Below are 26,974 nucleotides of genomic sequence, written 5' to 3'. Positions count from 1 at the left end.
GGAGTGCTGGACCAGGTAAGTAAAAGTACTTTTACTCTCCCCAATACCTAAATGAGCAGTTAAAGTGAAAGTAAGGCCATATCAAGGCTTACCTGTAGGTACTATAAATATCTCCTAAACCTGTATGGTTGAGGACAGGGATCTTCAAACTACGGCCCTCCAGCTACGGCCCTCATGTCCCATGAGGCATTGTAAAACTCTGACATTCACAGAGATGACTAGGCATGATGGGAATTGTAGTTCCTGAACAACTGGAGGGCCACAGTTTGAAGACCCCTGTTTTAGGAGTCACACTGCATGCTGCCGGTGATGTCAATGGCGCATGCGTTCAGAAGGGATGGTATACCCGTACTGTCCCTTCCGCGGTCCGCGACTCCCATGCACATCACTATCATGCACTTCATCACAGCACAGCCAATCAGATGGCTGGAGGATGCGAACCCGGAAGGAAGACCGGGTGAAGATGGAAGCGCTTGTCAGCGCTGACAGCGCGGTACTGCAGGGCTTCGTTCTAAAGGTAAGTATTTCATACTTACCTTTCGAAGCATACGAGCACATTATGCCTTTACTTTTCAGAGTTTAAAAAAAATTAAATATTGGTGCGGTTTACTAACACTTTACAGTAGTTCTAAAGGCTGAAAGATTTTTACCTTCATGCATTCTAAGGTAAAAAACCTTCTGTGTACAGCAACCCTCCTAATAATTACCTGAGCTCCCTCTTGATCCAGCACTGTGCACAAGAGCAGCGGCTCTCTGAGGACTCTCCCTCCTCATTGGCTGAGACAGCAGAAGGAGCCATTGGCTCCTGCTGCCGTTGACCACAGCCAGACAGCCAATGGAGAGAGAGGACGCAGGAGGTGCGGCTCTGTGTCTGAATAGACACGCAGAGCAGTGGCTCAGAAACACGCCTGCTCAGGTGCCCCCATTGCAAGCTGCTTGCTCTAGGAGCACTCCACAGGAGGGATGGAGCCAGGGGCGCCGGTGACCGGAGAAGAGGAGGATAGGAGCTGCTCTGTAAAACAGCTGCACAAAGCAGGGAAGTATAATATGTATGTTATTTAAAAAAAAATAACTTTTTATAATAAACTATATACAGTAGATCAGACTAAAATGAGGGACAAATCAGGAAGACAGAGGGACTTTGTTCCAAATCAGGGACAGTCCCTCGAAATCAGGGACAGTTGGGAGTTATGCAGAAAGCAAGCTCAGTCTGTGGCTGCTTTGTAAAAGAAACAAACTATAAGGTTTTGCAAATGTTTTGTTTTTATACATCTGAAATGTACTTCGTTCATTTAAAGAGGATGTAAAGTCTTCCTTTTTAATTCTACCTATTGGTAGGCCTATAATAAGACTTACCTGTAGGTACTGTAAATATCTCCTAAACTTGCACAGTTTAGGAGATATTTACTAAATACGCCGCCATCGGCGCATGCGCTCTGAAGGAACAGCTGCCTATGCCGTCTCTTCAGGCCCTGTGTTGTGACCGGCGGCTCCCGTGCACATGCGCGGGAGTTACGTCATCGTGTCTCCGGCCAATCACAGCACCGTAGCCTGCGAACCCGGAAGAAACACTGGGGAAGATGTCAGCTGTGTCAGCGGTGTGCGGGCGCCATTCTATTGGAAGTATTTCATAATGAGCTGGAATGAGATGCATACTAGCTCATTATGCCTTTGTCTTACAGGTTTTTTTTTTTCAATCAGGTTTACAACCTCTTTAATGTAAAAGTTCAGTTGGGCTTTAGGGAAAAAAACATAAAATACAATAATCCCCTTTGATTTTAGCACATTTTTCCCTGAAGTATGAAATACCGTATTTAACTGTGTGGTCCAGAATGACAGGTAAATGTCATTTTAAACATCTTTACACTTTATCCCAACATGTCAGATTAGTGGGAAAGAGGCAGAGCCCCATCAGAGTTTTGCCTTGACATCACCACATAATATTAAGCTTTAAAGGCAGAAAGCTGACAGAAGGTAAGACGTGGTCTCAACAAGCCTTTCAAATGGCCTGCATGGATTTACCCTGCTTAATGTATTCTCTAATCAAATGTGAATCTTTTTTTATTAAGAAAACCACTAGAGTAAAAGGAATACATCATCTTGTCACTCTACATCAGCCTTTCTCAACCTTTTTAACACAGTGGAACACCTTGAAACAATTTTTGGCCTCAGGGAACCCCTATATTTTCAGATCATGGTATATTAGCGTGGTGTTCAGTGGGAACAATGAGGCATAAACTGCTCATTGCTCAAGGGACCCCGAGCAACCAAGGGGTCGTGGGTAATGGTCCCATTATCCGGTTTGTCAATGGACAGAATGCTTCTTACATTGGGGGTCACTAGGAGGAATGCTCCTTACACTGACAGTCCATGTGAAGAATGTTCCTTATAATGGTGGTCAGTGAGAGGAATGATCCTTGTATTGCCAGTCAATGGAAGAATGCTTCATACATTGATGGTCACTGGAAAAAAATGCCCCTTACATTGGGGGTCAGTGGCAAGAATGCCCCTTACATTGGGGGTCAGTGGCAAGAATGCCCCTTACATTGGGGGTCAGTGGCAAGAATGCCCCTTACATTGGGGGTCAGTGGCAAGAATGCCCCTTACATTGGGGGTCAGGGGCAAGAATGCCCCTTACATTGGGGGTCAGTGGCAAGAATGCCCCTTACATTGGGGGTCAGTGGCAAGAATGCCCCTTACATTGGGGGTCAGTGGCAAGAATGCCCCTTACATTGGGGGTCAGTGGCAAGAATGTCCCTTACATTGGGGGGTCAGTGGCAAGAATGTCCCTTACATTGGGGGGTCAGTGGCAAGAATGTCCCTTACATTGGGGGTCGGTGGCAAGAATGTCCCTTACATTGGGGGTCAGTGGCAAGAATGTCCCTTACATTGGGGGTCACTAGAAGGAATGCTCCTTACACTTATAGTCCATGGGAAGAATGTTCCTTACATTGGTGGGCGATTTGAAAATTACTCCTTACATTGCCGGTCAGTAGCAACAATGCGTCTTACAGTGGTGGTCAGTGGGAGGAATGAGCCTTGTATTGCTAATCAATGGAAGAATGCTTCGTACATTGATGGTCACTGGAAAAAAATGTTCCTTACATTGGGGGTCAGTGGCAAGAATGCCCCTTACATTGGGGGTCAGTGGCAAGAATGCACCCAACATTGGTAGTTAGTGGGAGGAATGCCACCCTTACAGAGAGCTGAAAAGATAGTTGGTGTCAGTGTTTACTCATCTAAGAAGCAGAAGAATGGGAAGAATGATCCTTACATTCAACGTCAGAAAAAAGAATCCACCCCTAAGGCTGGGTTGACACTGCTCCGACACAAAAGTTGCACGACTTGCGATCCGACTTTGTCCTGCAAGGTTTCCCCTCAAAATCTAAAAGACCACCATGCCATTTTTTTTTTTTGGCATGGGGTTCCCCTTCAAGATCCTCAGAGCACATGTCGCATGCCACAAGTCGGATCAGTTAAAATGATTATCTGACTTACTGTACATTCAAATCAACGAGCTGAAATCGTGCCCAAGTCAAACCAAAGTAGTGCAGGAACCTTTTTCAAAGTAGGACTGACACAAGTCGGACCAGTTAAGACAACTCTTATAGGGAACCATTGATTTTGACATGTCATGCGACTTATACTCTCGAAGTTGGAGTGCATGTTGGCCCTTACAGAAGGTTGAAAAGATAATCGATTTCAGCGGTTATTTAGTCGAGAGGCATAAAATTGCTCATTGTTCAAAGAACCCCAAGAGACCTCTGAAAAAACCCAAAGGGGTTGGTGAACAAGGGTCCCATTACATTGGTGGTCAGTGGGAAGAAGGATCCTTACATTGGTGGTCAGTGGAAAGAAGAATCCTTACATTGGTGGTCAGTGGGAAAAAGGCCACCCTTACAAATGGCTGAAAAGATGTGTTAGACTTTTAACAAATGCACGTTATTGCACATGCTATTGTTGTTAATGAAACTAGTTCATATTTGTGTGGTGATGTGGATTGACTGAAAAAAACAAGGATTAAAATACTAGAGATGCACCACAAAACATTTCAGCCGAAAATGGTGTAATTCGGCCGATAAGAGAAAAAGATGCCAATAATGGCACTGAAAACACACGCGATTTTACCACAAATTCGTTGGGATTTTGCCACAATTTTACTACGAATTTGCAGCAAGCAGGATTTTTTTGGCGGTGTAGGCCATGTTTAAGTTGCGAAACGCAACCATACAGCGTTAATCGCGGTGGTACATGGTTCCGATTCATCTCCCAAGGGTCTACTGTCCGCGTCCAGCATGGAGGATGGGCAGAGAGGGTGCCCTTGGGTAAAGCAGGATTTTTAACACCACAATGGAAGCACAACGGACCAGTGTGTAGACAAACATAGAATTTAAAAGGGATACATTTTTCTTGAGCTTTTCTTGCACTAAGGGTGTCAATAATGGCTAACGATGAATTCATATTCATTTAAATTGATGATATTAATTAGGAATTAAATAGAATACAATTATACAGTGGGGACGGAAAGTATTCAGACCCCCTTAAATTTTTCACTCTTTGTTATATTACAGCCATTTGCTAAAATCATTTAAGTTCATTTTTTTTCCTCATTAATGTACACACAGCACCCCATATTGACAGAAAAACACAGAATTGTTGACATTTTTGCAGATTTATTAAAAAAGAAAAACTGAAATACCACATGGTCCTAAGTATTCAGACCCTTTGCTCAGTATTAAGTAGAAGCTCCCTTTTGATCTAATACAGCCATGAGAATTTTTGGGAAAGATGCAACAAGTTTTTCACACCTGGATTTGGGGATCCTCTGCCATTCCTCCTTGCAGATAATCTCCAGTTTTGTCAGGTTGGGTGGTAAACATTGGTGGACAGCCATTTTTAGGTCTCTTCAGAGATGCTCAATTGGGTTTAAGTCAGGGCTCTGGCTGGACCATTCAAGAACAGTCACAGAGTTGTTGTGAAGCCACTCCTTCGTTATTTTAGCTGTGTGCTTAGGGTCATTGTCTTGTTGGAAGGTAAACCTTCGGCCCAGTCTGAGGTCCTGAGCACTCTGGAGAAGTTTTTCGTCCAGGATATCCTTGTACTTGTCCGCATTCATCTTTTCCTCAATTGCAACCAGTCATCCTGTCCCTGGAGCTGAAAAACACCCCCACATGTGGGCTTTCATGTGTCTTGCACTGAGGAGAGGATTCCGTCGGGCCACTCTGCCATAAAGCCCCGACTGGTGGAGGGCTGCAGTGATGGTTGACTTTCTACAACTTTCTCCCATCTCCCGACTGCATCTCTGGAGCTCAGCCACAGTGATCTTTGGGTTCTTCTTTACCTCTCTCACCAAGGCTCTTCTACTCGGTTTGGCCGGACGGCCAGCTCTAGGAAGGGTTCTGGTCATCCCAAACGTCTTCCATTTAAGGATTATGGAGGCCACTGTGCTCTTAGGAACCTTAAGTGCAGCAGAAATTTTTTTGTAACCTTGGCCAGTTCTGTGCCTTGTCACAATTCTGTCTCTGAGCTCTTCAGGCAGTTCCTTTGATCTCATGATTCTCAATTGCTCTGTCATACACTGTGAGCTGTAAGGTCTTATATAGACAGGTGTGTGGCTTTCTTTCTTAATCAAGTCCAGTCAGTATAATCAAACACAGCTGGACTCAAATGAAGGTTTAGAACCATCTCAAGGATGATCAGAAGAAATGGACAGCACCCGAGTTAAATATATGAGTGTCACAGCAAAGGGCCTGAATACTTAGGACCATGTGATATTTCAGTTTTTCTTTTTTAATAAATCTGCAAAAATGTGAACAATTCTGTGTTTTTCTGTCAATATGGGGTGCTGTGTGTACATTAATGAGGAAAAAAAATGAACTTAAATGATTTTAGCAAATGGCTGCAATATAACAAAGAGTGAAAAATTTAAGGGGGTCTGAATACTTTCCATCTCCACTGTATATACAAAATAGAAATATTTTTTTAAAACTGTCATTTTGCGGTTTTGGTTTTCAGCCAAGTGCATTCTGCATTTTTCAAAAATATCCACTTAGTTAAAAATATACTCTATAAAAAGAATACAAGAAATATACAAAAGAAACACCAAAAAGCTGATTTACTACTGTCAGTCTATTGCAGTATAGACAGTAACGATATATAAAATTACATTATATAGTAATGCAAGGGATGATTTTGCTTTGGAGATGCACATCTGTATAGACCACCGCCTTTGACAAGTACCATCCTATTAAAACAACAATGGGTGAACTATTACTGGTACCCTGTTGAATGTTTCTTTCTGTGATTTTAGGGACACATACTGTATATACTATATATTATGTACATATTTTTTCACTTGAGGTTCATGTTTTATTATTATATGGTTGCATATTAAGGATAGTATTTTTACTATATGGCCACATGTATTAATTGATGTCTTTTGTAGGCATTAGTGACATCTTTTTGAGCCATAGTGGACCATTCTTGTTGGTTTACCCTTGTCTGTCTGGACTGGTTGGGTCCCCACATCCTCTGGCAGTTACCATCCACATGGCTTTCTAGTTTTAATTTCTTTTTGCATTTGGTTTGTAAGTGCATGATATTATATATGTAAAAGAAATATGAGACTGACGTGGTTCAGTTTATGTGGGCATGTGTATGCTGATTTCTAATAAATTGTTCATTCCCTTCTTATAGACAACCTGTCAGTAGCATCCACTCCTGAGGAAGTGAATTAATGTTCACGAAACACGTTGAGATTGATGATGTAACTTGTCCAACCATTTTGCAAGTTTATGGAACCCAATTTTGAGCATGTTGGAAGATTGTGGGATATGTCATTTACAGTATATAGCTACTGTCTATACTGGCATAGAATGACAGTACTAAATCAGCTTTTTGGAGTTTTTTGTTATTTTTTGTATAGAGTATATTTTAACTAAGTGGATATTTAATAAGACAAAAAGATTGTATATATGTTTGTTGAGCAGATGCGCCTCTTTAAAAGTCCCATGGGCATTTAATCGTGTTTTTTTTTTTTTTTCACAAGGGATGGAAGCACATCTGCCTATGCACCAGACCTCAAAAGTTTGAGATTGTGTATTGACTGAAAGAGTTCATGTCTGTTTTTTGGTGCACTGAAGCATGTTAAAGCAGACCTTCCATGAAAATGGAAGGCCAGCTTTACTCACAGCCCCCACCCCATTACAAATAGTTAAAAATCTCAGTGGAAAATAAAGCTATGTGAAAAAAAAAAAAAAAAAAGGAGGACCTCAACACCAGCATCCAAAACTTCTGGGAGGTGCAGGTGATGTCACCATGCATGACCACTGCCTCACGGGACAGCTGGGTTCTCAAAATACCAAGAGAATGAGCTCCTGCAATGTGGAAGGAGGCTGTGAGTACAGCAGACCTTCTTTTTAATGGAATGGTCAATTTTATAGGGCCCATTGAATGGAGAGGAAGTCAATGCATGAAAATTAACCCATCCAACGCAATAAAAAATGTGTGGCAGCCTCAAGGTTGACGGAAGGGTTAAGATTGTTCTGATATTACCATTAGTACTACGAGGGGCATTCAAGTCAAACCGGGACTTTTAATTTTACAGGTATAAAAGGGATGCTAGCTTGGTTGTACTACATGCAGTAGCAAGTGGCAAGCACACATCGTGGACCAGTCCAGAGACCGTTAATCAAGATGTCAGACACCAGTGTTAGTGTGTGCATGGTACAGCGTGTGGTGATGAGGTTTCTTGTGAACAAAAAATTTTGAACAATTGCGTCTGCAGGTAGAGTGATGGCAAGTGTTTTCTGGAACAAACATGGTGTTATTCATGTGGATTTTCTACCCCGTGGTGCCACTATCAACAGTGAATGAACGATGAATGAACGATTCCGAGTGATGTGCATACGTGTCTGCAGAAAAAAAACGGCCTGGTTTGATCACTAAAGGCATCATGTTTCTCAAGGACAACGCACAAGCTCATACTGCTCATGTGCACATTACAGCAACTTGGCTGGGAGGTATTGCCTCATTCACCTTACAGCCCGGACCTCGCTTCCACTGATTTCTACCTGTTTGGACCCCTAAAAAAGAGTTCCTCCGAGGTTGGCATTTCGGCACTGATGACAAAGTGAAGCAGCCTGTCCTAGGATCTTTTTATAACGAAGTTTTCCAAGTATTCATGAAATGCTGGAATAGGTGTATAAATGTAGCAGGGTAGTGTGTCGAAAAAATAAATGCAGTTCCCACTACTTTTATTATATAAACTCAGAAGTCCCGGTTTGACGTGAATACCTCTCGTTTTTAGGTCCCCAGTGTTGGAAGGCTCATTTTGAGGTCCCTGAAGCCTAAAAACTATAGACTGCAAGATGGAGCCAATCTGAATATATTCTGCAAGATGGAGCAGGTGGGAGCTGGCATGATCACATGACATGGCTAAGACAATAGGCACATAAAAGTGGGGAAAATATTTATTTCAACCCCTGCAGATTTTGTAAGTTTGTCCACATACAAAAAAATTAGGAGTCTATCATTTTTATCATAGGTAACCCTTGTTGGCAAGCACAGAGGTGCGACATTTCTTGTAGTTGGTGACCAGGTATGCAAACATCTGAGGTGGGATTTTAAGCCACTCTTCTTTACAAATCTTCTCTAAACCCTTAAAACCTTTTCTCACTGTTGCCCATGAATTTGTGATAACATGTCACTCAACTTGGGTACATTCAGCCTGCCCATACATAGTTTGAATCTTGGCCAGTCCAGCTGAACCAGCCAAGATCGAACCGTCTATGGCCAGCTTTAGCCTCCATCTAATCCACAATGGCGGTGAAAGGTCTAAACCACTATCAGAGTCATTCAATGTTCATCAGGACACAACATGGGTTCAGATCACTCCTCTGCAGAATGTTGGTGTCACTTGTGTTGTCACTATATCTGTGGGGAGTTCCCTGATGTGTGCAGTAACCAATTGAACTCCTCTGCAGTGGATTCATGGAAAGTGGATAAGGATCATAAGGGTGAGTAATGATTTGGTTTGTTAATAGCTAACAGACCTGAACTGGTTATATCTGAACCATTTAAAGCTGAACTTAAGAAAAACAACTAAATGCACTGAAGAAATACAGGAAGCAGATTTACCGCTTTAGACAGCTGACAACCGCTGGGAGTGCAGGCAGGGAAAGAGCTCTTCTCAGTTCCATAGAAGTCAATGAGGAAGGAAAAGAAGTCCTAGCAGCTGCACATCACACAAAACCCTCATGGATAGAGTGGAAGCAGCCTTAGCCACGCCCTGGACATGTTTTACCCCACCCATGACTAAGCCCCCTGGGCGAAGCGAAACATGTCAGGTGCATGGCTTGGACAGAGTCTAGGCTGAGGCTGCTTCCACTCTTTAAGTGAGGGTTTTGTGTGATGTTCAGCGCCCAGGACATCTTTTCCTCCTTCAGCAGATTTACAGTTGTGCTCATTAATTTTTATACCCTGGCAGAATTTATGATTTCTTAGCCATTTTTTCAGAGCATATGAATGATAACACAAAAATTTTTCTTTCACTCATGGTTAGTGTTTGGCTGAAGCCATTTATTATCAATCAACTGTGTTTACTCTTTTTAAATCATAATCACAACAGAAACTAGCCAGATAACCCTGATCAAAAGTTTACATACCCCAGGTCTTTATACCGTGTATTGCCCCCTTTAACATCAATGACAGCTTGAAGTATTTTGTGGTATTTGTGGATGAGGCTCTTTCTTCTCAGATGGTAAAGCTGCCCATTCCTCTTGGCAAAAAGCCTCCAGTTCCTGTAAATTCTTGGGCTGTCTTGCATGAACTGCATGTTTGAGATCTCCCCAGAGTGGCTCAATGATATTGAGGTCAGGAGACTGAGATGGCCACTCCAAAACCTTCAATGTATTCTGCTGTAGCCAATGACAGGTCGACTTGGCCTTGTGTTATGGATCATTGTCATGTTGGAATGTCCAAGTACGTCCCATGCGCAGCTTCCTGGCTGATGAATGCAAATGTTCCTCCAGTATTTTTTGATAACATACTGCATTCATCTGGCCATCAATTTTGACCAAATTTCCTGTGCCTTTGTAGCTCACACATCCCTAAAACATCAGCGATCCACCTCCATGTTTCACAGTAGGAATGGTGTACCTTTCATCATAGGCCTTGTTGACTCCTCTCCAAATGTAGCGTTTATGGTTGTGGCCAAAAAGCTCAATTTTGGTCTCATCACTCCAAATGACTTTGTGCCAGGTTTGAGGCCTGTCTCTGTGCTGTTTGGCATATTGTAAGCGGGATAATTTGTGGCATTTGCATAGTAATGGATTTCTTCTGGCGACTCGACCATGCAGCCCATCTCTCTTCAAGTGCCTCCTTATTGTGCATCTTGAAACAGCCACACCACATATTTTCAGAGAGTCCTGTATTTCACCTGAAGTTATTTGTGGGGTTTTCTTTGCATCCCGAACAATTTTCCTAGCAGTTGTGGCTGAAATTTTAGTTGGTCTACCTGACCATGGTTTGGTTTCAATAGAACCCCTCATTTTCCACTTCTTGATTAGAGTTGCACTGCTGATTTGCATTCTCAATTCCTTGGATATCTTTTTATATCCCTTTCCTGTTTTATACAGTTCAACTACCTTTTCCTGCGGATCCTTTGACCATTCTTTTGCTTTCCCCATGACTCAGAATCCAGAAACCACAGTGCAAACCTGGATGAAAGATGCAAGGGTCTGTCAGGAGTCCAGAAACTAATTGACCTTTTATACACACACACACACACACACTAATTACAAGCAAACACATCACTAGTGAGCATGGTTACCTTTAATAGCCATTCAAACCACTTTGTGTCAAATTGTGTGCATGTTATCGGGCCAAAATCACCAGGTTATGTAAACTTTTGATCAGGCTAATTTGGGTACTTTCTGTTATCATGATTTAAAATGAGTAAACGCAGTTGATTGATAATACATGGCTTCAGCCAAACACTAACCATGAGTGAAAGAAAAGTTTTTGAGTTTTGTCTTTTTATCATAAATTCCACCAGGGCATGTAAATGATGAGCACAACTGTACCTGCCAAAGGGTTTGTATTTCTACCCATCCAGTTCTAAGCTTTACAAATCTTTGCCACAAACCACAGCCATATCTTACAGGACAGGAGACCAGATTATCCTCTGCTGCAGATAACCAACACTGACAGGTCTTGTCCCTCGCCCTGCCTGTGACTATTGAGAAAGAAAAAAAAAAGTATGGGGAATTTAAATGAGGCATAAGACCAGTATAGTCAATTGTCCTGTCCCTACATAATAGATATAGATATATATTGTACCTCTTTATTTTGACAGTGTTCATTTATCTACATTTTTTAGACATTCTCCTTGCATCTGCTCCTGATGAATGGCTATAATTCCATGAAACACGTCAAGATTTTAGATGCTAAATTCAGATTTTTACAATGAGCTTTCATATGCTACATTCAGATGTGTAGAACATGGATTCTTAATCTATTCTTACCAATGTTTGAATGGTTTCTGCCTACATTAATCACGTTAGGTTCAATTTTATATGAACTAGATATAGAATAATTCTGCGCTACCCTGAAACAAAAGACAAGGAAGCAGCCAACACGACCAACAAAGTGTAAAATGGAAAAACAACAAAAAAGTGTGGCGCTAAACAATGTCATATAAAACTGTAAACAAGTCAATAGGCAGTAAGGAGGATCAATTGTATCTGCTTTTAAGCATATAGTCCTCATATGAACTTCAAAGATATATAGTCTATATGGCAATATGTTAAGACAAAATATTGAAAACTTATATAGACATCTTGACTGAAAAATCCGCTCACTACCACCAAGAGTTGAGGAGGCTTACCAGATGAGGTGGACCCAATGGGGCATACGCCGGATTGGGTCGAACAAGGCTTAGGTGGTGAGTGGCTGTATATACTTCAAGAAGGATGCGGTCTCACGAGTTTGTTGTATTCATCCAGATAATACCAGGAACTTGAGAGGTGTGCGCAATCTCCCGGATGTGGGAGGTCATGTAGATCTTAAGGAAGTGGTGGAGTGTTCCATAAGCAAACCCCTCAAAACAACATTCAGCGGACCAGAAGTTGATGTGGAAGGATAGGAAAAGAAAAAAAGGGCCACATAGTGTAAATCCAAAAAACCAAAAGTATTTATTTAGGATAAAATAGATGTACACTCACATGTAGATCCAAAACTTAAAACAGCGCTGTTTGAGAAAAAGTGGAAAAAGTGGAAACCCCCCTGATGACGTCTTTTGAGGACGAAACGCGTCAGGCAGGACCCCATTGTCGCCACTTTTTCTCAAACAGCGCTGTTTTAAGTTTTGGATCTACATGTGAGTGTACATCTATTTTATCCTAAATAAATACTTTTGGTTTTTTGGATTTACACTATGTGGCCCTTTTTTTCTTTTCCTATCCTTCCACATCAACTTCTGGTCCGCTGAATGTTGTTTTGAGGGGTTTGCTTATGGAACATTCCACCACTTCCTTAAGATCTACATGACCTCCCACATCCGGGAGATTGCGCACACCTCTCAAGTTCCTGGTATTATCTGGATGAATACAACAAACTCGTGAGACCGCATCCTTCTTGAAGTATATACAGCCACTCACCACCTAAGCCTTGTTCGACCCAATCCGGCGTATGCCCCATTGGGTCCACCTCATCTGGTAAGCCTCCTCAACTCTTGGTGGTAGTGAGCGGATTTTTCAGTCAAGATGTCTATATAAGTTTTCAATATTTTGTCTTAACATATTGCCATATAGACTATATATCTTTGAAGTTCATATGAGGACTATATGCTTAAAAGCAGATACAATTGATCCTCCTTACTGCCTATTGACTTGTTTACAGTTTTATATGACATTGTTTAGCACCACACTTTTTTGTTGTTTTTCAATTTTATATGAGAATATGGATTGATGAATTTTGCATATTGCAAGCCCTGTACCATTAACATGTTTGTTCACTTGTAAATATAGAAACTTATTTGTTATTATTCATTTTATACTTGCATGTGTGCCGTGAGTATGTGCATTGTTACATGGAATAAATACATTGTTATCAGTACATAGTGTCCTTGTTGCTTTCCTGCTGCATGCTTCATTTAAAGTCCCAACCTTTCTCTTTTTGCCTGCCTGTGACTGGACAGTGAAAGAAGAAGCAGCAAACCAATGAGCTCCTCCCTCTGTCATTCTGCTCTGACTGTCTTCCTGTATGCTCCTCTGCTGCAGATAAGCAACACTGACAGGTCATTTCCATCCCCTGCCTGTGATTGGACAGTGAAAGAAGAAGCAGAAAATTGATAAGCTCCGCCCTCTGTCATTCTGCTCTGACTGTCTTTCTGTACAGTCTTTGCAATGCAGCACAACTGATTATCTCCTTGTGCTGCTTCTCCCTCCCACTCTCTGAGCTCTGCTGTATAGGGAATTGCAAGAGGATGAAACCAAATCCAAATTTACGTACTTCCACTGCTTGCATTTACGAAATACATTTAAGAATGTATTAATGAGAACAGATCTGCATTCATTTGTGTCTTCCATATTTGCCTGGAGGTCATCTTTACAATGTAAACAAATGACGGTCAATCTCCGGAGGCAGAGCATGGTCAGTTGAAGGAACAGTGCTCTCAATTGTAGAGCGTGGCTCCTGACTCTGAGTGACATCATGTATATGGTATTCACAGGGCCTCACGCTGGATGTGTACATTCTTGCCAAGCATGCTTACTTAAGCAAGCGCCACTAACAACTTGTTAATCTAATATCACATTGAAGTCATTTGCTTCACTAATGTCACAGCACACTTGGCTTTCTGCTGGGATTTTGCTTTGAGCGTTCTCAGTTTATAAAAGCTGCGTTAAAACACGAAGGGATTTTTTTATGTTTATAGATAAGCTGGAAAAAAATGCCAATGTATAAAATTCTATACATAACACTGCATTCTAGCTGGACATCAGCAGGGAAACATGTTATGGGGGAATTTAAAGCAGAGAAAAGAAATAAAATGAGTAATATTACAGTCTATGTAAACCAAAATAAATACATATATTTTACAGTATATTTGACATCAAGTCTGACTGTATATACTATATACGAATTCCAGGCAGACAACTACAGTAAATACATGATAGACAACATACATGAGAGACGTTTTATCTAACAAAGAATTTCTATTTCTGTCCATCCAGTCCTGAGATTTAACCACTTCAATACCCGGGCACAATTTTCAGCTTTCAGCGCTGTCACACTTTGAATGACAATTGCGCGGTCGTGTAACACTGTACTCAAACTACATTTTTATAATTTTCTTCCCACAAATAGAGCTTTCTTTTGATTGTATTTGATCACCACTTGGATTTTTATTTTTTGCTAAACAAACTAAAAAAGACTGAAATTTCGGGGGAAAAAAAATGTTTTTCTTTGTTTCTGTTATAACATTTTGTTTTCGCCATCACTGACAGGCACGGATACGGCTGCACTGACGGGCAATGATAGGCACTGATGAGGCGGCACTGACAGACACCGATGAGGCTGCACTGACAGGCATTGATACGGCTGCACTGACGGGCACTGATGAGGCGGCACTGATACGGCTGCACTGATGGGCACTGATACAGCTGCACTGACAGGCACTGATGAGGCGGCACTGACAGGCACTGATGAGGTGGCACAGATGAGGAGGCATCAATATGACGCAATCGCATCCAATGACGCGGCGCGCTGGGGGGTGGGGCTAAGTGATACAGTCGGCGGCTATAGCCGCCGGTTGTATCACGGGAGCGCACCCGCAAGAACTAAACACCTTGCGAGGGAGCTCGCATGAAGATGATTAGTTCTTGCGGGGAGGAGCTGAGACAGCCGCCGGGGGACCCCAGAAGATCAGGTTCGGGGCCACTCTGTGAAAAACAAGCTGCACAGTGGGGGAAAGTATAACATGTTTGTTATTTAAGAAAATAAATACCTTTACAACCCCTTTAAGTGGTTAAATCACTCCTGCCAGTATTAAATGGTCTTTCTCATCCATATAAACTGATACATTTTGCTGCGGAGATTGTGCTTCTGAAAAGCAACAGACTTGCTGGCTGGATTACCAGATGAAAATAAAACCTAAAAAAAGAAAACTAAAGCAGCCTACATATGTAAGAATTGGTAAGCTGCAATATAATAAAATGCTTGCTTTTGGGTTTAACCACTTAAGGACTGGAAGATTTTCCCCCTTAATGACCGGGCCATTTTTTTGCAATACGGCACTGCGTCGCTTTAACTGACAATTGTGCGGTCGTGCGACGCTGCACCCAAACTAATTGATGTCCTTTTTTCCCACAAATAGAGCTTTCTTTTGGTGGTATTTGATCACCTCTGCGGTTTTATTTTTTTTTTTGCACTATAAACAAAAAAGGTCAACAATTTTGAAAAAAAAAAAAACAATATTTTTTACTTTTTGCTATAGTGAATATCCCCCCAAAAAATTAAAAAAAAAAAAAAAAAAACGAATTTCTTCATCAGTTTAGGCCAATACGTATTCTTCTACATATTTTTGGTAAATAAAAAATCTTAATAAGCGTATATTGATTGGTTCGCGCAAAAGTTATCGCGTCTACAAAATAGGGGATAGATTTGTGGCATTTTTATTATTTATTTTTTACTAGTAATGGCGGCGATCAGTGATTTTTAGCGGGACTGCGACATTGCGGTGGACAGATCGGACACCCAGCTGACATTTTTGACACTTTTTTGGGAACCAGTGACATTATTAAAGCGATCAGTGCTAAAAATATGCACTGTTATTGTACTAATGACACTGGCAGGGAAGGGGTGAACATCAGGGGCGATCAATGGATTAAATGTGTTCCCTCAGTGTGTTTACGAACTGTATGGGGGACGGTGTGACTGGGGAAACACACAGATCCATCTTTCTGTATAGCAGAAAAACAGGATCTGTATGATCTCCCCTGTCAGAACGGAGATCTGCCTTGTTTACACAGGCAGAACCCCGTTCTGTCTCTGTGGGGAATGATCGTGGGTGGCCGGCAGACATAGAGTCCGCCCCACCCGCTGATTGGCTTGCGCACCCACAAATCGACATGCACGAGCCAACGTACAATGACGGCGATTTACGGGAAGCAGCCACATTGCCGCAGTACAACGGCGCCAGCTGGTCCCTAAGCGGTTCATACCGCTATAAAAGGGTTTATTCACCTTTCCCAAATAAAATGAAGAACAATTTTGCAGCTTTGATTAAAACCAAAAATGTAATTGGACTTTACCGGTACAGGGAGGACAAACACTTAAATAGGTAAAATAGTTCATGTATTATGATGCTTATGGTATGTAACGTCTTTCATGTGTGAAGACTGGGGACGGGGGGGGGGGATTGTGTATTAAACTTCCCTGGGGGTGGAGTGTGGGCCTATGTACTATTTATATGGGTCTGTTGATTTATTTGATGACACTGGATATGCAACAGGTATGTGGAGCCAGTATCTGTCATTATGTAAGGACTTACATTTAATATATGTATGCAGTGGAACTTACTATTACTACTATCATGTTCCAGCCTTGGAGTTATACTGAGGGCCTAGTGCTGAGGATTTCTTTGTTATGTTTGTAGTGAGAGGCCTACTGTCAGGCTGTCATTTATTTGTTCTATGTGTTTCTATTTGTTTGCTACTTTAAAATTCAAAAAATATGAATAAAAAATAAATAAATAAATAATAGGTAAAATAGTTTACATGAAATTTATTACAAATTTAAAATTACATCTATGTGCAATGAGTATCGGACCTTCAAAAAAAGCCAAATATGCTACTCAGTTACTATTTTTGCTTAGAAATTATCCAAGAGATCAAAAGTGGATGCATTTCGCAAATATTCGCTTCCTCAGGACCTTGCATTCTTGGAGGTAAGGAATGAGTAGCCTGACTAAGAGAATACATACATAGCAAATATATTTTGTAGGTAATGCGAAACGCGTAGACCTTTGATCTCTTGGATAATTTCTGGGCAAAAATAGTAACTGAGTAGCATATTTGGCTTTTTGAAGGTGCAATACTTAAATCTGTAATAAACTATAATGGAACCTCAGATTACGAGCATAATCCGTTCCAGGAGTATGCTCGTGATCCAAAGTACTCGCGTATCAAAGCGAGTTTTCCCATTGAAGTCAATGGAAAGGAAAATAATTTGTTCCGCATTGACTTCAATGGGATGCAATACCGCACGCGGCCAGAAGCGGGAGGGCGCCGGAGAGCCTTGGAAATGCCCGAAAAGCCCCGAGGGACACTTCGGCGGACCTTGGCAAGCCTCGGAAAGACTTCCTACCCGAGATTTGCCGAGGTCAGTCGAAGTGTTCTCGGGGCTTTCCGTGCATTTCCGAACGGCGCCGGTCGGCGACTTGCGGCTCTGCGCGGCTCTGCGCGGCTCCGGCCACCCCCCTCCCCCACCTCTGGCCAAAAGCGGTACTGCACACTGCTTTGGACTGAATCGTGCTCGTTTTGCGAGACAACACTCGCAAACCAAGCTACGATTTTTAAAAATACAGTGCACGTATTGTGAAACGCTCGTTAACCGCGTTACTCGCAATCCGAGGTTCCACTGTACATGTAAACCTTTTACCTATTTAAAAGGGTAACTTGACTTTCCTGGGGGAAAACAAATAGCAAATAAAGAAAAAATAATATAGCACATATAATTGCAACACTAATCATATTGTAATTGAATGTTATTAAAAATGACCTTTCCTTTTCAATCTGCAGCTCTGTAATTTTCTGATAATGCAATATGGCTACCTAGAGTTCTGTACACAGAGTGTGTACTGACCACTCCCCAGAAACATCATTTGCTGCTTGTGTGATTGAATCACTAATTTTCCCAGAAGTCTGCACTAAGATACAAATCAGATTTCTGGCATCCCCTGCAACATAAATGTCATTTTTGGAGAGATACTTTCAATAGGAGCAAGGGATGCAGGCCCAGAGTTAGTGCCCTGCAGCTGCACACCTGACAGTTAATTATGAAACCACTCCTATTAAACCCACTCCTCACAGAGGCACAAACACATAAGGATTTCTTCAGAATAACAAAATGGTAGGAGTCTGCAACAAAGGTTGTTATAATCCTTGCAATGCACATAGATCACCCGAGGGGGATGTTTTTTTCTCAACAAAAGTGGAGTTACGCTTTAAGTGTTTGTCCTCTGTGTACCAGTAATACATTTTTGGTTTTTGCAGAATTTATGGATGTGGTACGTTTTTATCAGCTTTAGTTTTCTGGTATCAAGTCTCAGCTTTGATTAAAGTTGAATAATGTCCCTGCTGTAGGTGTAGACCACTACCGTACCTCCCAAAACCTGGCCAAATAACTCTCAGCCTTGGCGCAATCGGTTGGATGGCTCTTGAAGAGTAATGCAAATACCAAAATGCCTTGATGAGTGGATGCAATCTGTGGGAGGGTGTATTTGCATGCAGTGCACCCTAAGTAGCACTCACACGTGATACTGAACTTCCACAATTGTAATGAACTAAAACTCAATGAACAAAAAGGGCAGGCCAGAGACAGTAAGGATGGGGAGGAAAGACTAGATAATAATGGACGTCCTCCAGCTGGGAAATGGGGGGGGGGGGTCGGGGGTCTATCGGTGCAAGTTGAAGCTTCTAATGCACACTGTGAAAAGCTCACAGCATACAATAAAGTCAGTGTAAGCAATTTTAGTACAGCAGAGGATCAGGATCCGGTACATCTAAGACTGAAGGGAAGGCTGGAGTTCAGATTTAATGTTTGGTGACTAAGTAACTAACTTAAGCAGTAACTTTGTTTTGTTACTAAGATCATACTCTTCATTACAATGACTCACTTTGGGGGATCTCAAACCTACGTCACAGAGCAATTTAAAGCCATTTGTATCCCTCTGTAGGATGACAATTTTGCTAGCGCTGTAATGTATTTCCTCTGTTTTCTCTTTTTATATTCCCACTGCACCTTGTCTGCAAATCCTCATTTTACCCGACCAGTACAAGGACAACCTTTACATCTCACACACCGCCGGAAGAAGAACTGCACAAGAAATTTCAGATGTCTCGCCAAGTCTGGGGACACCTTCTCAGGGCAGCGGGAGGTGGTCACTCAGATGGTTGTAAACCAGGCGTTCAAGGAGTTTAGAGGAAAAGGGGAGCAGGGAGATAGGGCGTAGATGAAGATTGGTAGGGTCCAAGGATGGCTTTCTAAGTATGGGGTGACCAATGCGTGTTTTAGAGCATTGGGGAAGATACCAGAAAAGAGGGAGAGATTGAAGATGTGGGTTAGAGGGTGTAGGATGGAGTCAGAGGGTGACTGTAGTATTTGAGAGGGAATAGGGTCCTGGGGACATGTGGTTAGGTGGGCGTTAGACACTTTGTTTATAGTAGCAGGTTTGAATAAGGGGCGTGTCAATTGTGTCTGTTGACATGGGGTCTTAACTGGGGGAGACACCTGTAGAGCAGAGGTAGGCAACCCCCGGAACTGGTGCTGGAAGTGGCACGCAAAGCCTCTTTTTCCGGCACTGGACTCCCTCCCCATTAGCAGAGCAGCGCAGGGAAGTGTCAGCGAGACACTAATGCATTCCAATTTCAGAGTTCCCCACGCCGCACCTGCACTGAGGGGGAGGCACTGTGCCCCCACACATTGTAAAAGATGGGAAACATTGGTTCTCTAACTTTGTTGTAGCTGCGATCGTCCGCTTTTACGATGGGGAAGAGATTGGGTGCAGTTCTGCTGGGGGGGGGTCCCTGTTTCCAGAAGGAGGAGGACTGTCTTGGCCACTTCTAAAGTCACAGTACTGCTAGCCCCGTCCACCATCTGGAGGAAGGTGACTCGCTTCGTTGCCACTACCAATCTCAAAGAAGGGATTTTACTGTGATTGAGAAAACCCCAATCAGGTGACAGTTTGTGGAATTACTGTTGAGCTTCTGAGAACTTTGTTGAAATTATTCCTGGACCTTTGCATCACTTACTACTGAACCCCGGCACTCTGTGTCCCTTTAAGCTACAGCCAGTATTCAGCGCAATGAAAATCGCACCCAACTACTTTTTCTCAGCTGTGGGGGGCCCAACTTATGATCCTGCACACAGGCCCACTGCTTTCAGAAAATGCCCCTGACCTGAGCTCATCATTGCGCATCTATTCCATATGCTTGAATGTGACATCCCATACATCCCATACATCACATACATCCCATACATCCCATACATCCCATACAAGCATGTGAGCTGGATGCGAGAAGTGGATCAGCAGGATGAGTATGCCAGGACAGGTAGATGTGTCTCATCTCTGCTTCCTTTCACCACTTTGCATATCACGCATATCATAGATGAGAAGAGGATACAGCGGTGGGGAAAATGAGCAGGAGGGGTTCAGAAGGGGAACAAAAGAGCAAGGGGGTACAGCGGTGGGACAGATGTGCAGGGAGGTACAGTGGTGGAAGAGATGAGAAGGGGGTTCAGCAGTGGGACAGAAGAGCAGGGGGGTTACAGTGATGGGACAGATGAGAAGGGGGTTCGGTGTTGGGCTAGATGAGCAGGGGGTAGAGCAGTTGGACAGATGTGAAAGGAGGTGTATTGATGGGGCAGATGAGCAGGGGGTTACAGTAGTAAGATAAGATAAGCAGATAAGTTCAGTGTTAGGACAGATGAGAAGATGGTTCAGTGGTGGAGCAGATGTGCATGGAGGTACAGTGGTGGGGCAAATGAGAATGGGGGGACATTGGTGGGGCAGATGTACAGGGGGTTACAGTGGTGAGACAGATGAGCAGGGGCAACAGTGGTGGGACAGATGAGAAGGGGGTTCAGCGGTGGGACAGAAAAGCAGGGGGGTACAGTGATGGGGCAGATGAGCTGGGGGGGGGGGGGGGTAAGTGTTGGGCAAGATGAGAAGGGGTTACAGTGGTGGGAAAGAGGAGAAGGGGGGTTCAGATTTTTTGGCAGAGTAGAAAGGAGGTACATTGGTGGGACAGATGAGCAGGGGGGTACAGAGGTGGGGCAGTTGTGCAGAGGAGAAAGGAGGTACATCCGTGGAATAGGTGAGCAGGGGGTTACAGTGGTGAGGCAGAGGAGTAGGAAGTACAGTCATGGAGCAGATGAGAAAGGGGGTTACAGTGGTGAGGCAGATAAATTCAGTGTTGGGACAGATGAGAAGATGGTTCAGTGGTGGAGCAGATGTGCATGGAGGTACAGTGATGGGGCAGATGAGAAAGGGGGAACATTGGTGGGGCAGATGTACAGGGGTTACAGTGGTGGGACGGATGAGCAGGGGGGTACAGAGTTGGGGCAGATGAGCAGGGCGGTACAGAGTTGGGGCAGATGAGCAGGGTAGTACAGCAGTGGGGCAGATATGCTGGGGGTTACAGTGGTGGGGCAGATTAGAAAGGGGGCACTTTGGTGGGGCAGATATACAGGGGGTTACAGTGGTGGGGCAGATGTGCAGTGGGGTACAGTGGTGGGGCAGATGTGTAGGGGGGGGTACAGTGGTGGGGCAGATGAGCGGGGGGGGTACAGAGGTGGGGCAGATGAGCGGGGGGGGTACAGAGGTGGGGCAGATGAGCAGAGGGGTACAGTGGTGAAACAGATTTGCAGGGGAGACAGTGATCTGAGGTGTGGAGTTGCAGGAATTGATTGATAGTGTGAAGTTAACAAATTTTTGTTATAAAATCGGCACACTCAATTTCTTTGAAAAAAAATTTCGGCACACTATACTCAAAAAAGGTTGCCTACCCCTGCTGTAGAGTGAAGATTTCATCACAAATTGTATCAATCTTGTTTTTGAAGTGATTAGCAATCTCCTGGGCAGTGAGTGAGTCAGTGGGTGGAGGCGACGCAGGACGTAGCAGAGAGTTGAAGGTAGAGAAGAGTTGTGGGTTAAAGTGGAGTTCCACCCACTTTTACAACTCTTCAGCATCCCTCACTAAACTGTGCACTGTAAACGAATTGGATATATATATATATTTTTTTTCTCAGCACTTACTGTATATCTGCTGTATTCATTTTTCACTTCCTCCTCCCTGGCCGCGGCCCATCGCATCATTTCCTGTTTGCAATGCCTTCTGGGAAGGGGCGGCAACGTCCTCTGACACTGCCGTTGCTATGGAAACCTGACCTGAAACCTATCACACTGGTTGTGCTGCACTGAGCATGTGCGAGATCTGCAAGGATGAGATCCAGGAAGAAATACAGTCTGGCTTCAGATGCCCACACTTAAGATGGCCACGGCCTGCTGTAAGTTTATAACATAACAAACTACTGCTATAAACTAACAAAACAGACCTTAGTTTACAGACTAACTTTACTAAAATACATTAAGCTTGTGTATTATAGGGGTATTTTTATTTTAAAAGTATAATTTCGTCTGGAACACCACTTTAAGTTTAATCGGTTCCCGACCGGCGCACACCGATGTACGTCGGCAGAATGGCACGGCTGGGCAAATAGGCGTACCTGTACGTCCATTTGAATTCCCCGCCGTGCCATTGCGTGCACGCGCGCCGGCCGGGAGCTCCGGGAGTCGGGTCGCGGGTCCCGCGGACTCGATTGCCGCGGGAATACCCGCGATCGCCTCACGGAGAGGACGAACGGGGAGATGCTGATGTAAACAGCATCTCCCCGTTCTGCCTAGTGGCAAGTGTCATTGGGAGCAGAGATCAGTGACGTCACACACCAGCCCATCCCCCTACAGTTAGAAATCACTCTCCTAGGACACACTTAACCCCTCCCCGCCCCCTAGTGGTTAACCCCTTCACTGCCAGTGTCATTTACACAGTAATCAATGCATTTTTAATTGCACTGATCGCTGTATAAATGACAATGGTCCCAAAAATGTGTCAAAAATGTCCGACATGTCCGCCATAACATCGCAGTCACAATAAAAATCGCTGATCGCCGCCATTTCTAGTAAAAAAAAAAAATTTTAATAAAAATGCTATAAAACTATCCCCTATTAGTAATAAAACGCTATAACTTTTGAGCAAACCAATCAATCAACGCTTATTGCGATTTTTTTTTTTTACCAAAAATATGTAGAAGAATACAATCGGCCTAAACTGAGGAAAAAAAAATGTTTTTTTTTATATATTTTTGGGGGATATTTATTATAGCAAAATGTAAAAAATAACGCGTTTTTTTCAAAATTGTCGCTCTTATATTGTTTATAGCGCAAAAAATAAAAATCGCAGAGGCGATCAAATACCACCAAAAGAAAGCTCTATTTATGGGAAAAAAAGACGTCAATTTTGAGCCACGTCACACGCCTGCGCAATTGTCAGTTAAAGCGACGCAGTGCCGAATCGCAAAAAACGCTCTGGTCAAGAAGGGGGTAAAATCTTCCCTGGATGAAGCGGTTAATGGTATCACTGTGCTTGATTGGCCAGCAAACTCGTCTGACCTAAACCCCATAGAAAATCTGTGGGGTATTATCAAGAGGAAGATGAGAGACACCAGATCCAACAATGCAGATGAGCTGAAGGTCGCTATCAAAGCAACCTGGGCTTCCATAACACCTCAGCAGTGCCACGGGCTGATCGCCTCCATGCCACGCCGCATTGATGCAGTAATTCATGCAAAAGGAGCCCCGACCAAGTATTGAGTGCATACTTTAATGTACATGGACATACTTTTCAGTAAGCCAACATTTCTGTATTCAAAATCCTTTTTTTAGTGGTCTATATTGGTAATATTCACATTTTCTAATATACTGAATTTTGGGTTTTCACTAGCTGTAAGCCATAATCATCACAATTTAAAAGAAATGCTTGAAATATATCACTCTGTGTGTAACACATCTATATAAAATATGAGTTTCACTTTTTTGTGAAAAAAAGTATAAACTAGACCAATCACACATTGTTTTGTGCTGAATAAAAATCCAGTATGTCTGCACTGCTCCTCAATGCTTATGATGGGAATGATTGCACTGGGCTGCAGTAAGATTTTATCTCCTGTAAAGAAAAGTGAAGGGAGGGACCTGCCTGCTCTGTCTGGCGGGGGGGAGGTTCAATCATAAGACTGGCTGGACAGAACGACACATCCAGTTCACCTGTGTGTAATATAAGTCATACTCTGAGATATTTGTATCGATGATATAACATTTAGCTTTAATAATAGCATTTCAATGATGCCAGAGGATGGATATGGTGACAGGTGCCCACCGGAAGTCTATGATCCCTACAAGAAACGAGCACTATGCATGCAGCAAAGGTCTGCTCACCCAGATACTCCGGGCCGGACTGCAGCAACCTCTCCGGGCTCATTCTTCTCCCTTCTAATGACACCATTCTTCACCAAACACGACGTCATTCATCACAGCGCCGCTTCCGGCCCGGTAATTAGGCCGCGTCTCTAGTTACCATAGCAACCCAGGCCTCCTGTGCGCCATCAATGTGTCTCGGCTGCAAACAGGAGCCTCGCGTTATGGTTCCCCCCTGCCTGTCCCCTCTATAGAGGAAAGAGAGGGACATGTGAGGGGGGATCTGAGTGCAGCAGCACCAAGGCTTCCATATGGCATTGCTATCTCTCTGCAGCCACATTCGTTTACTTCATGGATTTTAGTTAGAAAAGTGAAGCTGAACTCAATAAAAAAGGTTTTCAGTTGTGTGGGGAACACTTAGAATTGTTCATGGTGCCTCCGCAGTGCCCAGAGAACAAGCACCTTTGTCTTACAGTAGTAATAAACCCTCAGCATATTTTTTTTATATTTACCATATTGAGCGCAATAAAATAATCATTGTATGGTAAACTATTTGTTGAAATTCCCCAGCACTTGTAGTTTTTTTTAGCGCTAGAAACAGCGCCAGAAAACTGCCTCCCGAATGTAAACGCCCAAATGTGAGCGCCCGAGTGTGAGCGCCCGAATGTGTGCGCCCGAGTGTGAGCGCCCGAATGTGAGCGCCCGAGTGTGAGCGCCCGAGTGCGCCCGAATGTGAGCGCCCGAATGTGAGCGCCCGAGTGTGAGCGCCCGAATGTGAGCGCCCGAATGTGAGCGCCCGAGTGTGAGCGCCCGAGTGCGCCCGAATGTGAGCGCCCGAATGTGAGCGCCCGAGTGCGCCCGAATGTGAGCGCCCAAATGTGAGCGCCCGAGTGTGAGCGCCCGAATGTGAGCGCCCGAATGTGAGCGCCCGAGTGCGCCCGAATGTGAGCGCCCGAATGTGAGCGCCCGAGTGTGAGCGCCCGAGTGTGAGCGCCCGAATGTGAGCGCCCGAGTGTGAGCACCCGAGTGTGAGCGCCCGAGTGTGAGCACCCGAGTGTGAGCGCCCGAATGTGAGCGCCCGAGTGCTTCCATACTGGGGCGCTGCTCTTACGGGATGGGAAAAAAAGTCCTGCAAGCCGCATCTTAGGGGCGGTTTGGGAGTTCTGTATACACCGCTCCCAAAACACCCCTATCCATTGCAATGAATGGGCAGCACTTTGAAAGCGATGCAACACGGGTGTTTTTAACCCCTTTTTTCAGACGTTAGTGGGAGTTAAAAGCGCTCTGCTAGTGGCCGAAAAGTGCTGCTTAAACAGCGCTAAAGCGCCTCTAAAAAGAGCGCTGCTTCAGCTAGGGTTTCCACCTTAGCAACGATGGGGCACTTTTCCTCCCATTGACACTAATGATGGGCACTAATCCTCCCACCGATACCAATGATGGGGCACTATTTCTCCCACTGCCACCAATGATGGGGCACTATTCCTCCCATTGACAACAATGATGGGGCACTATTCCTCCCACTGACAATAATGATGGGGCAATAATCCTCCCACTGACACCAATGATGGGGCACTATTCCTCCCATTGATACCAATGATGGCGCACTATTCCTCTGACTGACAACAATGATGGGGCACTATTCCTCCCATTGACACCAATGATGGCGCACTATTCCTCCCATTGACACCAATGATGGGGCACTAATCCTCCCACTGACACCAATGATGGGGCACTAATCCTCCCACTGACAATAATTATGGGGCACTAATCCTCCCACCGACACCAATGATGGGGCACTAATCCTCCCACTGACAATAATGATGGGGCACTAATCCTCCCACTGACAATAATGATGGGGCACTAATCCTCCCACTGCCAATAATTATGGGGCACTAATCCTCCCACTGACAATAATTATGGGACACTAATTCTCCCATTGACACCAATGATGGCGCACTATTCCTCCCATTGACACCAATGATGGGACACTATTCCTCCCACTGACAATAATGATGGGGCACTAATCCTCCCACTGACAATAATTATGGGGCAATAATCCTCCCACTGACAATAATTATGGGGCACTAATCCTCCCAATGACACCAATGATGGGGCACTAATCCTCCCATTGACACCAATGATGGGGTACTAATCCTCCCAATTACACCAATGATGACGCACTATTCCTCCCATTGGCACCAATGATGGGGCACTAATCCTCCCACTGACACCAGTGATGGGGCACTAATCCTCCCATTGACACCAATGATGGGGCACTATTCCTCTCATTGACACCAATGATGGCATGCTACTCCTCCCAATGACACCAATTTTGGCGTACTATTCCTCCCATTGACACCAATGATGGGGCACTAATCCTCCCACTGACACCAATGATGGGGCACTATTCCTCCCACTGACAATAATGATGGGGCACTAATCCTCCCACTGACACCAATGATGGGGCACTTATCCTCCCACTGACAATAATGATGGGGCACTAATCCTCCCACTGACACCAATGATGGGGCACTAATCCTCCCACTGACACCAATGATGGGGCACTAATCCTCCCATTGACACCAATGATGGTGCACTAATCCTCCCAATTACACCAATGATGACGCACTATTCCTCCCATTGGCACCAATAATGGGGCACTAATCTTCCCACTGAGACCAATGATGGGGCACTAATCCTCCCACTGACACCAGTGATGGG

General features: G+C 43.8%; 1 protein-coding gene across 6 annotated transcripts in view; it reads right to left on the bottom strand.

The window, feature by feature from the left end:
* The window catches only part of CSTPP1 (centriolar satellite-associated tubulin polyglutamylase complex regulator 1), a 298,540-nt gene extending 274,093 nt beyond the window's left edge, over positions 1–24,447 (bottom strand). The window contains exon 1 of one of the 6 annotated variants that reach the window (XM_073604331.1): positions 24,275–24,447. In XM_073604331.1, coding sequence (XP_073460432.1) covers positions 24,275–24,341 — 67 coding nt within the window. In that variant the 5' untranslated portion in view covers positions 24,342–24,447. The remainder of the gene's footprint in view (positions 1–24,274) is intronic. The other 5 variants (XM_073604333.1, XM_073604326.1, XM_073604330.1 and 2 more) reach the window with 5 other exon arrangements.
* Positions 24,448–26,974: the final 2,527 nt, after the last annotated feature.

The sequence above is a fragment of the Aquarana catesbeiana genome, linkage group LG11 (assembly GCF_042186555.1).
Source record: "Aquarana catesbeiana isolate 2022-GZ linkage group LG11, ASM4218655v1, whole genome shotgun sequence".
In the NCBI taxonomy this organism is placed as follows: Eukaryota; Metazoa; Chordata; class Amphibia; order Anura; family Ranidae; genus Aquarana; species Aquarana catesbeiana.
This window is presented reverse-complemented; position numbering and strand designations above follow the sequence as displayed.